The sequence below is a fragment of the Chroicocephalus ridibundus genome, chromosome Z (assembly GCF_963924245.1).
Source record: "Chroicocephalus ridibundus chromosome Z, bChrRid1.1, whole genome shotgun sequence".
Taxonomy (NCBI): domain Eukaryota; kingdom Metazoa; phylum Chordata; class Aves; order Charadriiformes; family Laridae; genus Chroicocephalus; species Chroicocephalus ridibundus.
The window spans coordinates 12,201,831-12,217,686 of NC_086316.1; the positions used below are offsets into that span (position 1 = coordinate 12,201,831).

Here is a 15,856-nt window from a genome sequence, read left to right on the forward strand (position 1 = left end):
GTTTGAGTATCAGTCACATACCAGGTTAAATTGTAATAGTATCAGGATTGTCCCATGCAGTGCAGTCAGCTATATTATCCCCTATCAAGAAGTTGAAGTTGCAGTTTTTGTATACATACATATATATAAAGTATGCACCTTTCACACTATGGTCTCCTGGTCTGAGTTGACTCCAGTAGGGTTTATGTAACAACAGTATCTGTCATAAGGGCTGTTCTCCTTGTAAGAGCAGACAATGATACTGTCTTTAGGGGCAACAAAAATGTTGTCTTCAATGTCAGGGCAAGCAGGGCTGTCCCTGGTGGGAGAAGAGCTCTTCTTCTCCAAGGCACTGTACACGGAGCCATCTCCCACAAACACATTCCCCGGCATCTCTGGGTAACAGGTCTCCAGGTATCTCAACATCTCCTCCTGCTCCACCTTTCTGATGAGGCTCTTGCATTCTCCCATGGTGGTGGTGGTGGTGGTGGTGCAGATGGACACAGAGTCCTCACCCCGCAGCACTCTCCTGTCCTTCTGGTATGCTTTCTTGGCCAACTCATCGCAACTCCCTTTGCCAGACTCCAGATCCGAGGGCGTCCTCAGCAGCTCCATGACATCTCGGTCCTTGACTTGCTTGCAGCACGGACATTTGTTCTTGGGCCATTTGGTGCAGCCATCGGTCTTTCTGGTGAGGGCGATGGCGGCGATGCCTGGCAGGCAGATGGCCGGCCCAATGGCCAGCAGCGGGATGTCCCCCAAAGTCTCTCCCTTGATGCCGGACACGGTGAACATGAAGCCGAACACCAGGAAGACGCTGACCAAAGCCACCACCAGCCCCGTCCGGGGGTTGATGTCGTCGGGTCTCATGGTCCGCACCATCCTGCTGGCGTGCAAGGGACCGCTCTCCTTCACGGAAGCAGCCCCTCGGGGCAGGGGGCTGATGCTCCCCGGCGAGTGCCTGAAGTTTCCTCGGGCACCGAAGCGCGAAAAGCCCCCGACGGCCGGCACCGCTCGGCGCTTCCCCCGGCCGGGGCCGCAGCCGGAGGGCGGGACGGGTCCGGGTGCGGGTCCGGGTGCGGGTCCTGGTCCGTCCTGCCTCCTCCCTCCCCCGAGCCGCTCTGAGCCGCGCTCCGCCGAGCGCTCGGGCTAAGGCGGCAGCGGCCCCCCCGCCGGCAGCCGGCAAGAGGCGGGTTGGGGGGTGTGTGGGGGGGGGAGACCCAGGCGGTATCTAGCAGCCGGCGGGCGGGCAGCAAGCGGCCGCAAGGGACATGTGCCCTTCCTCCTCCTCCTCCTCCTCCTCCTCCTCCTCCTCGCCCAGCCCCGCCGGAGCCCCGCAGCAGCCGTGAGTACGTGCACCGCCCCCGGGTGCCGCCGGGTAGGGGGGAAGCTTTTAAGAGGGCGGGATGGGGAGGCTCGGGGGGGCGGGGGGGTGTTCCCCCCCCACTTGATGGCCACCGCGGGTCCGCGGGCAGCTGCCGCCGCCCCGGCCGGGGGACCGGGTCCCGACAGGCGTCCTTCCCCGGGGGGCACCGGCCCCGGCGTGGGAAAGCCGGGTCTGCGCTCCCTCTGCACGGGCCCCCCCTGCCCTCAAAGCCCCTGCTTTCGTGGGGCTGGGATTTGCGGAGTTCATCCTCCTCCGGGCAGAGAGCAGTCCTGCCCCAGGCCCCACTTTCCCGAGTCGGGTGCCAGCGGAGAGCAAGGCTTTGGGAGATGCTGTGCTGCCGCCGAATTTCATCCCGCAGTCGGCCCCGGGACATAAAACCTCTCCCGGTCTTACCCCTCCCCGAGACCCCAGGAATGAATCTGGCTGTTGGGATGCACCTCGCAGGTTCTCCCGTGGTGTCTGAGGCCCACCATAAACCGGCTGTGATGGTGAGGTTCAGTCTCTATGCCTTAATACACGCAAGTGATGGTAATTCAAAGTAAACCCCACCATCTGAATGACTGTAGGAAAGGATCTGAAACGTGTGGGAATGTGGAAAGGCAGGAGGAGGTTTATAAGCAGCAGCATTTTCAGGCAGGTTGCTTCAACATTTGACGTGCCACTGACATACAGGAGCTTTCACCTGTGGCAGAGATACTGGGAGGTAAAAAGGAGTGATATCAGAAAGTGCCCAACAGAATTAAGACAATAAAAAAGGACAATCTGAAGTGAATTGTGAAACCATGGTTTCTTTAAGTTTTCTGATTAGCATGATTCCTTTTCCTCATCCTGGAGATTTGGAAAGCTCCGAGAAGCCATTTTAGAAAAACCCAAACCCCCTCATCTTTCAGCCATGAAAAGTCCTGGGTTTTATTCACCCCCCCGACAGTACAAGATGAACACATCACATTTATGTTGTAGACTTCCAAGTTGCCTTGCAGAGAGCAAGACCAAGAATATTCTCTCATGTACTGGGCACAAATCCTGCCTTACAGCACGCTTTCTTCATAAAGGGGGTGTCAAGCGATGGCCTGTGCTGTCTTAATTTGAAGGAAGAGTAAGTGTGGGAGGAGAAGTATGCATACTGGGGAGAGGTGTTTAAGTCGGTGCAATGACCTGGTTTTCAGATTAAAAGTTTTTAATGGACCATGATCATCATTTGAACTTGTCCTCCAGAAAGTTGTTGTCATGGTTTCAGCTGGGATGGAGTTAACTTTCTTGCTGGCAGCTGGTGTGGGGCTATGTTTTGGATTCAGGATGAGAGTGGCGTTGAAGTTACGCTGATGTGTTTGGTTGTTGCTAAGCTGTCCAGGCCTTTTCTGCTCCTCACATCACCCCACCAGCAAGCAGGCTGGGGGTGCACAAGAAGTTCGGAGGGGACACAGCTGGGACAGCTGACCCCAACTGACCCAAGTGATATTCCACGCCATATGACGTCATGCTCAGTATATAAACCTGGGGGAAGAAGAAGGAAGGGGGGGGACGTTCAGAGTGATGGCATTTGTCTTCCCCAGTAACCATTATGTGTGATGGAGCCCCGTTTTCCTGGAGATGGCTGAGCACCTGCCTGATGATGGTTTTCTTCAATTGGAAGAGCTTTTTACTCTTTGATTCTCTCCCCCATCCCAACTCAGTGGAGTGTGCGAGTGACTGGGGTTAAGCCACAACAGTTGTCCAGTAAAATCCACATTGAGCCTCTCACCTGTTGCTTAGTGGGCTGAAACAGGAATAATTTGGACTCTGTTAGGAATACCCTCCATCTTAAAAATCAAAATCTTCCAGATAGATTTCAGCACAAGTTAACTACTGCTTTTGTCAATGTGCAGGATTTAGCAGGGTGAGCAATGACTTGTAGCTTCTCGGCTTGTATTTTTTGGAGTGAGAATTTGCGGCTTGTTTCCATCTGCTGTTATTCAGATACACAGGTTTTATGTCCTCACATTAGAATGAATAATGGCTTTTTTACCCCTCTGCTATGTTCTGGATGAAGGGAAATTATTAACCTTCAGCCAGTCTGTCCCACATAGCTAAAATGTTGTAAAGGATATGTTATGAGCAGGGTTATGTTGGTAAATAGTGCCATGAAACTCACCGTTCCTGTTCCCTGACCTTCCTTCACCTCCCCTCCTACATTTGAATAGTCTTTGAGATTTCCTCTTGGGTTGGAAATTGGACTTTTGCTAAAAAACAAATGATGTTGCTTGGGAATAGCAATTAGCTGTAGCTGTATGTATCAACAGTCCTTCAGAGAAAGGAAAACTCCATCAGTGGATGTCATGGAAATGTAAATATCATTAGTGGCATCAGTGGAGGGGAAAAATACTGTAAGAGCTGCAGTACATGTCAGAAGACCTAACAGGAATAAAAATGGCCCTTCAAATTTAAGTGACAGGGTTACTGAGATGGAAAAAGAACATCTACTTTGGAACAGAAAGCTGTTACTGGGCACAAAAATACTTATAGAAAATGTCAGGACAAAGGTGGAACTAAATGCATCCAATTTGTCCCTTTGTGAGTGGTTTCCAAGACTAACAGTATGAAGATTGTATGCTTCCAGGGAGAGGGGAAACCAATGACCCTGCTCCAGGGAAGCATCCTACAATTGTTAAAATTGTCTTTCCAAGATAGAAATCAAGAGATCAGCAAGTATCCACTTACACAATTGAGCAACAATGCAAATAGTTGAATTTTTTATCCTGTTCATAAGTAGAGAAAAAAAAAATTACTCCTTTGAGGTAAAGCATGTTTCCCTTGTGGTGCCTTACACAAAAGGTTTGGATTAGCTAGCGCAATGACTGAAAATCCAGAGTATTAATTGAACAGATGATGATGGTGATTAACAACTTTTTATTGCTATTAACCATAATTTAGACTGTTCACTCAAAGCAAAATTGGAGCTGAATTTATGGGGAAAAAAAGTGTTCTTATTCTACACTGTGATTTTGTCTGCTCTTTTAGGACTGGTTTAATTGGATTAATCTCTGGAAGAGACTTTTGGGGAGATCTAGGATTCATTAAGAGAAGGCTGTGAATGGACATCCCTTACCAGGGCAGGCAGAATGCAGATACTGGAGGTGTGTCGTATGTCATGCATAAATAGGGATTGTTACATGGTAAGCCGGTTAAATGTTAAGCTGGACTGGGACACTAATTTCAGCTTGCTCACCATGCGTTTCCCCTATATACTCAGTTAAATACAAAACCCTTTTCCTGTCCCACATAACAGTTTAGTGGAACTGATAATTGGGTAGGGTATGTCATCCTCTCACTGTTTGAAATTCGTAACTGAAAGTAATGGCTACTGTTGGTACAATATGTAAGCATTACTGAGGTTGAAAGCTGCTACACAGGTGTCACCTACATCAGCTCCTTATGGCCGTGGCCTGGAGGCTGGAAAACTGCAAATTAGAGCTGACTTCAAGTTGAAAATAAAGATTTAAAATAAAGACCTAATTCAAAGTGCAGTGACTATTGTAGTGTTAGCCATGGTAAATATCACGGGTGCCCAAAATTCCTCAGCCCCCTTCTTTGTCTTCTTGATTCATCAAATGTAAAAATAAATAAGTTTGAATGTCTTTGAATGATCAAAACACTGTTGAGCATTAGCTAGGAAGGTGGGAACTTTATCATGTCAAAGATCTGAGACCCTTTCAGCAGCCCTGGTCTCAAGGAGTGGTCTGAGCCCAGTGCATCTATGCAGGAACAATTCATCCTTACAAAAGGGTCGGATCCCTCAGATAGGGGTGACCCCATCTTCTTTTTTATCTCCACTACTTGTAGCACTTGCCACCTCAACAATGTCCTCTAGCCTGTATTTGCTGACCAGTTGTATTGATGCTAAAATATCAAGAATCAGCCAGCTTGGGTTCTTAGTGTTTCAACTTGATGTAATGTTTTAGCTCAATGGCAGGCTCTTTCCTAATTACCATAGAGCAACTAAAACTGCTATCTAGATAAACAACTTTTGACGTGCTACATCATTTCTGTTTTTATGTAGGTTGGATAGTACAGATTAAAAAAGAATGGAGCAAGATGGATGTGGTGAAAAGGGTACCAGTTGAGTGACACGTAGATAAATTTTCCTGGCATTTCTTGCTTAAACCCTTCTCTGAACCTTTTGTTTTGCAAATCTGATTGTCCACTTCAGTCTTTGTGTAAAGGCAAAGCCTTTCTCTGACCAGGCAGTACTGTAAAACCCATGGAAAAGTGTGTGTAGCACATTTTTTAGCATCCTAAAGGGAAACAGATCTGGGAGGTTGAGTTTCAAATTAATATGTTACAACGGAGAGCTGGCCTCAATGTCCATACCAAGACTCCACAAGTCCTTAGTAACATCACTGGTAAAATTAGACTCTCCTTTCCACCTTCAAAGCTCTGTGGCAATGCTAAAACTTGGCTCAACTTGATACTCCTTCCGAGTGTGGGATCATTTCAGTTCTACCTATAATTTGGGCATGAAACACAGGACTTGTTTTGCTGACAAGTTCTGTGTGGGTTGGGATGCTCAAGTTTCAAACTTTTACAGCAATGGTCTTGTGCACACATTTGAGCTACTTCATTAGCTTGAGTAGACAAACTACTCTCATTCTACTGAGGTCACTGGCACTTCAAACCTGCTCAAGAGCTGCTTCACAAAGTCCTTCCAGTTTGCTATCTATAGCAAGTATTCCTTGATGAAGGTGGGTGCTGATGCCACATCCGTCTCCAAGCCTTCTTTAATGTTGTTTTTTCTTGGCCGCATCCGTGAAAGAAAATACGTGCTAATTTCTTTGTGCTGTGCAAACGTGTGCTGTGATCGTCATACACCTCAATTTACAGATTTATTTTTTTTCCCCCATTTGAGAAAGCTTATCGTTCACCCAGGTCCACACACCAAAATTACCTTATTTGTATTTCTGAGGAAGTCTGTCTAGCCAGACCCTATAACTTTTCCATCTTTTCTAACTGCTCTCAAAGCCCCAGGCAGTTCTCTGTCTTTTCATGTCCTCAACCACAAGAAGTTCACCTGAGGGAAGATTTTTGGACCCTGACTATTCACTAATGCCCCTTGGTCTTCACAGACAGTCATTTGTGCTTGACTAATGCTTGCTGTCCGATTGGCCATAGGTCAGATGTGGAAGGACTCTGCTGATGAGAGAGCCCGATCAAGAAACACGTGGCAAAAGGGAAGTAGCAGATGCCTGAAGGGCTGGTGCTTTGCCACCGAGCCATCATCCCAGGAGCAGGATTCAGAAACCCTGGTAATGAGTCATGCCTCAGTCTTGAGGTCACCTCAGGGACTTCAGCAGGGTTGCTGTGGAACAGGTACAGGCTGTTGTATGAGTCACAACATTAGACAGTAAATTTGCACCATAGGAGCAAAACCCTGCCCATATAATTCAACAGGAACTTTGTCTATCTGCATCATTCTGCCTGGCGTGCTTTTTCCCTTTAGGATATTCTGGTTAAATATACTTTATTTCTTCTATGTAGAAGTGCTCAGACAAAAGATGCAATAATTTCAGGGGAGTCAGCCACAAGTACTGTGTGTTATGCATAATGGTGAATAATAGGAATCTTGTTTTGTCCCAAAGAACACAGCAAACGGAAGCCCACACTTCTTGAAAGGGGTGTCTAATTGGAGTCTCTCATCTGTGGAGAGAGGGAGGGAAAATAACCCATGTCAGGTTGTCTTGACCTAACTCTACAGAAGAAGCTAGTGATTTTTGTTGTGCTCTAACACCTTTAAAAGAGTTTTAAGCATAATTGTGTAGAAATGACCGCATATTAGGGCACTTAAGATGACATTCTCCCTGGAAGCTTGCTGACATGCTTCCTTTCTGTTTAGGAGAAGTTAGTCAAAAACTAAGGGAACTAATCAAAAGGGTATGAGCAATTCATGTTACTTGCAGGCTCTGGAAGGCTGGAACTTCCCAAGCCAACTAAACTTGAAGCAAATGAAAATGGGGATGGTTATCATAAAATCCTAAGTCTATACCTCATTTAAACAATGCAAATATCTCTTTTTAAAAAATCATCCCATGCTGTGAATGTGAAAGACACAGTGAAACCTTTTCCATAGCAGTCCTGATTGCCTGTCCTCTGATTACTTTGTGCCACGTCTACATCTTTGCCAAGATGTAGCAGCTAATCCTGAAAACCATTACCAGGCATATGAATGACAAGAAAATAATAAGGAGCAGTCAGCATGGATTCATGAAGGGGAAGTCATGCATGACCAACCCGATAACCCTCTACAATGAAATGACTGACTGGTTAGGTGAGGGGAGAGCAGTGGATGTTGTCTCTCTGGACTTCAGTAAGGCCTTTGACACTATCTCCCATAAGATCCTTGTAGACAAGCTTGGATGAGCAGACAGTGAGGTGAATGGGCAGGCTGAAAGAGTGGTGATCAGCAGCACAACATCCAGTTGTATGCTAGTGACTAGCAGTGTACCCCAGGGGTCAATACTGGATCCTTCAACATCCTCATTAATGATCTAGGTAATGAGGCAGAGGACACCCCCACAAATTTTGCAGATGACACAAAACTAGGAGGAGTGGCTGATAACAGAGGATCATGCTGCCATACAAAAGGACCTTGACAGGCTGGATAAATGGGCTGACAGGAACCTGATGAAATTCAACAAGGGGAAATACAAAGTCCTGCACCTGGGCAGGAACAACCCCAGACACCAATATATGCTGGATAGTCGCCTGGCAGAACAGGACCTGGGGGTCCTGGCAGACACCAAGTTGAACATGAGCCAGCAGTGTGGTGAAGAAGGCAAATGGTATCCTGGGCTGCATTAGGAGGAGTGATGCCAGACAGTTGAGGGAGGTGATCTTTCCCCTCTACACAGAGCTGGTGAGGCCACACCTGGAGTATTGTGTCCGGTTCTGGGCTCCTCAGTACAGTAAAGACATGGAGCTACTGGAGAGATTCCGTTGAAGGGCCATTAAGATGATCCAGGGACTGGAGCAGCTCTCCTATGAGGAAAGGCTGGGAGAGCTGGGACTGCTCAGCCTGGAGAAGAGGAGGCTCAGAGGGATCTCATCCATCTATATAAATGCCTGCAGGGAGGGCTCAAAGAGGACAGAGCAAGGCTCTTTCCAGTGGTGCCCAGTGACGGGACCAGAGGTAATGGGCACAAACTGAAACAGAGGAGGTTCCCTCTGAAGTTCAGGAAACACTTTTTCACTGTGAGGGTGCCTGAGCATTGGCACAGGTTGCCCAGAAAGGTGGTGGAGTCTCCATCCTTGGAGATACTCAAGAGGTGTCTGGACATGATCCTCAGCAAACTGCTGTAGGTGACCCTGCTTGAGCAGGGGAGTTGGACCAGATGACCTCCAGAGGTCCCTTCCAGCTTGCACCACTCTGTGATTCTGTTATGGCAGAGAAAATGGCGGATGAGTGTGAGCGTCTGTGTGTGCACAGGATGAGCAGCCCCTCGCCACTCTGTGCAGGGGCACTGGGTGGAGGAGAAGGGCAGGGCATGTTTTGCTGGAGAAAGGGATGCAAGCAGCTCTCTTTGAAAGGGGTGAAACCTGCTTGATGCACCAGGAGCTGTCTGGGGGGAGGAGTGCAATGTGACACAAGGCACAGGGCAGCTGTGTCCCTGAATAACGTGAAATCTGTTTGTGAAATCTGTTTGGTTTTTTTTTTTCAGGAGGCAGCCTGTCTGATCCCTGTCAAATGCCGACGGCTTCCCTCCCCCGTCTGCTCCACTGGGACAGTCTGCCATCACATGGCTGGAGGCACCAGAGCTGCTTGCTGCAGTCCCATGGTGGCTCCCCTGCTCTCAGGCACATCCCTGGCAGCTGCCCTTCCCGCTGCCTTTGGGGGAAACCTGCCGCTTCACCCGCCGCAGCCCCGACAGCCAAGTGTCTCAGAGGGGTTTCCTCCAGCAGCTGCTCCAGAGGCTCCTCAGGAGACATGTCTTGCCTCATCCCAGCTGGCTGCTGGTGGTGGCCACTGTGAAGAGCTTTCAGGCCTTCTCTGAAGTCCCAGGGGAGAGTGACGTGCTATGAGACAGGTATCTGTCAGCTCCACCGTCCCAGGGAGTGATACCCAGAGCCGGCAGTCAGGGCAGCCGGGGATCACACCAACAGCGTGCACGTGTTGCGCAATTCCCCTTCTCACGTTCGGACTTCAGGTGCACCAGAAACCAAGGCAGGGAGTGACAAGTCTGTCCAGGCTTCCCTCCCACACTGTGAGCTGCTGGAGACGGCCTGCAGAAGAAAGGCTGTTCGAGTTTGTGCCCACAGGTACCAGCCATGAGGATTTTGGGGGGAAGGAGGGGAGGAAATGTTTTTTAGGAAGATGTTGCTGTTCTCCTCTGTGGATAATGCGCCAAAGGGGTGGAAATGGGTAGTAGCGGTAAGGTGTCTGTGGTGGACTGGATTAAAATCAGGAGATGGTCTGTTGTCCGAAGGAAAATGCCTGCGCATCACCATGGCCCCTGCATGGCACCGGCTGTCTAAAAATCAAGAGCCGACTGGTACAGGCACCACTTATAAAAGCCCTCATTGCCTTAATGGTGGCTAAACGTGTACCTGATTGACCTTAGTGCCCTACCGACAACATGGGCAGTTATGGGGGCAGCTTCACAGGTTGTAATATTTCCTGTCCATGGACTCGCTGCCTTTTCCTGAAGCTGCACCCACAGTATCCATTAACTAACTAAGCCATCGCAGATGTTGAGATGATGATGACCATGAGTCAGTCCCTGCTTTGTGTCAGGGAGCGGTGTTTAAAGATAGGGTTACATGTTCATTGTGCTGGGGGCGCAGCTGTGTGAGCTGTGTGAATGCTTTAGGCATAAAATACATTATAGTGTTTACTAGGTGAGGAGATGTGTAACCACAAAGGGTGAAGGATGGTGATGGGGGACAACTTTGACAGTGTTATGCACCTTTCAGTGTAATAGGCTGTTCTTGTATTTCAAAGGCATTCGGTGCGGGGGGGGTGGTGGTGGTGGTGTTAAAGTTTTTATTGCTGTACACTTGGACTGATTGCAACACTTAGAGCTGGTAAAAACCTTGGATGCTAATATCAGCGGATATCAAATGGCTCCTGATTGCAAGCGTGGGTGTAAATACACTGCTAATTCACTCCCTTTCTCTAGAACAGACCTGTGTCTCTGAAGAAACAGGGAAGGATGCTGTAAAAACAGCTACATATGTTGTGGAGGAGGCGCGGAGCACAGGAAGGTCTCCAGCCAGCCCCCGGGAGAGAGGAGCTCGTGCAAACCAAGAGCACAGGCTTGAAACATCCACACCTGTCCTCCTGCACGCCGCCTGAGGTGGGGCAGCCCGGACCACCCGGGGCAGCTCCCTTTGGACAAGGACGTTGCTTACCATCTCCCACGGATGGACTTAACCTTGCTGCTGGGTTTGGAGGGCACCAATATTTGCCCAGGGGGTTTACTATTGCTGGCCCTTCCCAGCCCATGAGAAGCCACCTGCTGGTGAGGCCCCATCTCTACATCCAGCATCAGGCATGAGGTGCTGTATTTCTTCCACCGAGGGACGTCCAGGCTACAAAGAAGGTGCCTGGGCCACGTGGCAGGCTCCTTTCTCGCTCTGCAGGCTGCTACGAGGTATTGTGCAATACGTCTCTGCCAAATTTTTTATTTTACTTCCACCAAAGAATACATCTTACACTGGCGTGGTGGTAGGGGAGGCCCAGTAACACAAGTTTTATAACAGGCTTTTTTCTCCCCACTGCAAAGTACTGGCCTTTTCTGCAGACTCTGTTGGTGTTTTGGGCCCCCGGTGCTCCACACGTGCGGGCACTGTCTCTTGGGCTGGGCTTTCACATCCGCACTCCCAGAAGCCCTGGCAGAGCAGGACAGCTGTCAGACGCCCGTCCCCAAGACCTGCTGGTGAAGATGCTGCTAAAGGAGGAGCCGATGTGTCCCCCCCTTCCCTGCCTGCCGCACCGCAGGCAGATGGGCACGGCTTGTGCAGTGTCACTGGCCCAGGGTAAGCACCCTTAGGTATCCTTGGGCTTCCAGCTGATCCCAAATCCCCACTTCCCAAGACTCGTTTTCATTTCCCATTCAGGAAGCAACCTTCAGTTGAAGCTGTGGGATGTGGGCAGCAAAGACTTCTCGTCTAGACAGATGGCTCATCCCAGACACAGACGCTTGGCTTGGACACCCCCTCAACCCACCTCCCTACGGAGAGCGAGCGCAGGTCAGTCCGGGACCCTCGTCTGCTGCCCTCACGGTCTCTGAAAAGGAGCAACCAGCCATCGGTGTAAGTACCTTGTGCTTTGACAGGAAGCTGCAATGATGGCGAGATGAGTAATTAATTAGCCTCGTGCTGCCACAAGCATTTCCAGTCCCAGATGACAACAGACTAATTAAGAACCTCCCTGTGGTGTCTATTTTAGATAACCATTTACTTTGGTACAAATTAACAAAGGCTTTTCTAATGGTTTATTTCACAGGCGACTCATTAGATGAATTTATGGGGCACATAGCAGGAACTTGAATAGACATTCTGAGTTCCTAGCCACCAAAAGCCCAGACAATTTTTGCTGAAGAGTGCTCTAATTTTATCAAGGCAAAACACTTGCTTCCTTCTGATTTTTTGTGTCATGTCATTTGTTCTCAGATTTTACCTTCGCCCAAGTCCAGAGGCTTTGAAAACTGAAGGTGACCTTGTAAGTGCTGGTTCTTAGGAACAGATTAATGTTGCAGCACCCTCGTATGTGATTTGTCCAGCAGAGTCCTTTGGGGTGCTCGCAGAACGAGCACCGTGAGTGCTGAGTGCACCCTGTTATCGGTGTCATCTGTTTCGGCATCTCAGTGGAGGTCGAGGAGCCAAACTTCATGCTACCCCTGTGATCCCTGCATCTGTGACCATGGGAAACAGTGATGCATGTGCAGCTCCAGGGGTTTCGCAGGATCCCTCACAAAGCCTAAGAGAATCAGTAAAGGGCCCTGCGACCCTCAAATGTCAGGCAGGAGCGTCCTTCCTTTGCACATGAGCTTTCAAACGCTAAGCTTGACCCTGCCTAACAACTGCACAAACAGTTTGTCTTTAGGGTGCTGCAGGAGTCTTAGATGTAGTCTGGACCAGAGCAGGGATGTGGGTTGGCAGTGAACCCAGAAGCAACCTGGTTATCTCTGCCCCAGGATCTCTCCTAATGGGAAAACACGCGCAGGAAGATTTTTACCTTCCGTTCCTGCCTCTGCACTGCCACAAGTTTACAAAGTATAGCTGTGAGGGTGAAATATTTAAGCTTGACCCCAAATCAGGAGTGAGCGGGTGACAACAAAGACGGCAGACTGTACCTTTTGTAGCAAGGGATTGCGCAGCTTGGGAAGGGAATCTGGGTTTTGGACAGGAGAGGAGAGTGAAGAACGTGAGCTGGAAGATCTCGGTGGGGGAATAGGGCAGCACCACAGCAGCAGCAAAATCCTCTCTGTGGCTTTCAGCAGGGTACATACAGCTCTCCAGGCGACTGAGATCGGGTACTTCATCAGCACTCAGAATTAATTGGGAAGGTCTCTTTGAAATGAATGTTTGAGCATCTAATATATTTTCTTTTTCCTCTGTGGGGATACTAGCCAGTTCCCTGTTTTCAAATACCGTAGAAACTTAGCTTAAAGCCTCAGAGATTAATTTTTCTTCCACATTTCATTGAAATTGGATTGTGGTTTTGCATACAGAACAATTTCGTTGGAGAAATTGCTAAAGCTAGGGATGCCTAACTACAGGTCATCTGCTTGGAGCCACCTGCTCAGAGGTGTGCAGATCGTTTTTGTTTGTTGATGAAGGGGAGCGTTTCCATGCTTTTCTTCCTAAAACACTGTCCCAAATACAATCCCTAGATTCTTGTCTGGGTTAACTCATAGGCAGTGAAAACTCAAGACATTAGCGGGGTTATCAGTTTGCATTTCTCAGCACCTAATTGCGAGCAATTTTTGCCTCACTCTCCCCAACCCCCCGCAATTCTGCATGAGCAGAAATGGGAACATTTCCCCCGTTTCATGGCAACAGAGCTGTGCAGTGGAGGCTCCACAAAGCCACGTGCATTACAATTTTCATCCCCTGTTGCAGGCTGGCGGCGTGTGAGCTTTTCCTTCCCAGTCCCCTCCGACCCTTTCTTGGATGCAAGCAGCTACGGCGAATACTGAATGTGACTTCGTCGGCCATAGCTATCAGCCCTCCCCCCTCCTAATCCTTAAGGCTGTGGATGATTTCCTCTGTGGCCGGACGCCGGGATGCTGGTGACCCACTTCTCGAGTCTGAAGGCATCGTGGAGCACAGGGTAGCCACAGCGCCCCGCAGCTCTGTTGAAGATGAAGTGCTGGCAGCCGGGAGGCAGCAAGGGTTGAATGCGATTGCTTCTGAGATGCACCCTGCGCGCTTCTCCCCAGCAGATGCTCCTGCCATTGCTGCCTGACAAAACGTGCCCTCGACCCACAAGAACAGGCTCCCTGCAGGTGTAACCTGGCTGGGGGTGACCGGCTTCAATTTCATCCTGCCAAGGAGCTGGCCCCGCGCTCTCTGCCGAAAGCCTCCAAGGACCCTATTAAGCTGGGGGCTCCTAGACCTTTTTTTTTCCTGAGGAGCAGCTTTATATAAGTGGGCTGTGCCTCATCGATGCAATTTGCACTGTTGTCCTTTCCTGGCCCATCCTCTGAGCATTTCATTGTGGCATCTGGCACTGCTGTGCTAACTCCTACCTGGCGCCGTCCTCCCTCGGCTGAGCTCAGCCTGACGGAACAGTCGATTTATATACTGGAGACACTCACGTCAACGGCTGTGTGCAGCTGCAATTGTCACTCCTTTCAAAACCATCAGCTGGTTGCTTTTCTTTTTTCAACTTTACATCGCTGTTTCCAAGAATATTGGGTGGTTTCTAAGGATGCTGTGTGCATAAGACCCTGCCCCGCCAAGGTTATAAACTCACATATGCTTTGGTGTGTTAACAGATGGGGTACTTGGGCATGTCACTGTCCCTGAGAGTCTGTCTAGCCCCTGAAGCTGACCTGATGTCTGATGCTGATTTTCCAAAGCAGAAAATCTCCATGGGCCCCTGAGTCCAGGCAAGGTCTTGTGGGTGAGCTCAGTCTAAACTCCAAGCGACCACAACTCGCTGTGCTACGTATTTCTGTGCATAGGCTTGCTCAGCCTCAGCAGAAACACTGAACAGTGCATTGTACCTAGTTATGCAGCTTATCTCATTTTCAGACTCTCCCTAAATACTTGCAGTCAACAGTTGTGTTCAGTTTGTTCTGGACTCCGGGCTCCCTCCAGGGACAAGGCTGTCCCGGGGGGAGTGTGGTCTCCTGCTAAACACGCTGGAAACAGGCGATGAGGCATGTAGTCCTTGGGCTTGAACTGGAGAATATGGTGTTATTTCTCTAGTAAGGGTACTGGCTCCTATTGTACACCCCTGTCCTAAATCCCACCCTATTCTGCCCGAGGGAAGCCACCAGCTGCTGTGTTTTCCCATGGCTTGTTGCAGGGTCACTGTCTTCAGCAAAGCAAGTTTCTCATGGTATTTTAGCATTCGTACAGACCCTGTGTCCCTGTCAGGGTCTTTTCCATCGTTCCTGACCAGGTTGTGGCTGCAACACATGTAATCAGGCAGTGGGACAAAGACTGCATAACAAAATTCTCAGCAACGTTTATTTGAGAGATTCAGCCACTGTGATGAAAGGCCCTGTCCTGATCCTGTTGACTGTAATGGACATTTCGCTAATAACCTCAGGAGACCAGGATCTGACTTTCCCTGATTTGTGAACAAGACCACTGTAGCTTTGGGAGAAATGAAATCCTTTCCCCTACTGTTTGGATGGGCATCATGCTTCTTCTTTGGATGATGTTCTCACAACGGGCAATTACCTGAGACATGGTGCAGCGTGTGTCAGAGGAGTGTACTGTGGCAATTTCGCTCATCGTCATAAATTTAGCCCTGAGCCTGGAAGATGGCTTGTACTAGCCCGAGCAGAGCTAAGGTTACCTCCATGGTCACAGCCCTGCATTTCTGGTCTGCGCAATCGCTGGTGCTGCAGAACCCAGGTTTGAACTTCCATTTCTTTTTATTCTTTCCTAACAGACTTGGTAGAGGAAGGGGTGTTGAGATGGTTTCTCTGTCTTCCCCCGAGTTTTATATTTCTGGAATATGTCTCAAATGTACTTACGGAAAAGGAATGCAATTCAGCAGTCTGGCTGCGCTAGCAGAGCAAATGTTTTGCTGGTGGTAGCTCTTTCCCCCTTCATGTTAGCACTGAATTTGTTCTGGTGTTCCTGAAATGCCTTTGAACACTTCATTTCTTTAGAGTGAGACGAGATGGTCCCTCGTGTGAAAGTTAGCTTTGGGAAGAAAGCACTAAGCCTCTTACGAGAGAAGAGCTGTGCCTGTGTTTAGACTCATTCCATCACCCTCTGTGGCATTTGAGCTGATTCCTCTCTCTATGCCTATCACCTTCTCATTTCCTTTGGCTG

The 15,856-nt window shown here is 49.1% G+C and overlaps 1 protein-coding gene and 1 long non-coding RNA gene across 2 annotated transcripts; one reads left to right on the top strand and one right to left on the bottom strand.

Annotated features, from left to right (window-relative positions):
• On the bottom strand, positions 1–1,086 carry TMEM215 (transmembrane protein 215). The gene has a single exon (XM_063320198.1). The coding sequence runs from the start codon at positions 859–861 to the stop codon at positions 142–144; it is 720 nt and encodes a 239-aa protein (XP_063176268.1). The 5' UTR covers positions 862–1,086; the 3' UTR covers positions 1–141.
• Positions 1,087–1,270: 184 nt separating this feature from the next.
• Positions 1,271–15,655, top strand: LOC134508834 (uncharacterized). Its single transcript, XR_010069155.1, has 5 exons — positions 1,271–1,328; positions 9,055–9,652; positions 10,513–11,371; positions 11,453–11,647; positions 13,460–15,655. It is a non-coding gene; the product is annotated as an uncharacterized LOC134508834 (long non-coding RNA).
• The last annotated feature ends 201 nt before the right edge of the window (positions 15,656–15,856 follow it).

Excerpts from the sequence above, each read along its gene's own strand:
- TMEM215 (XM_063320198.1), bottom strand. The coding sequence starts at position 861 with ATGGTGCGGACCATGAGACCCGACGACATCAACCCCCGGACGGGGCTG.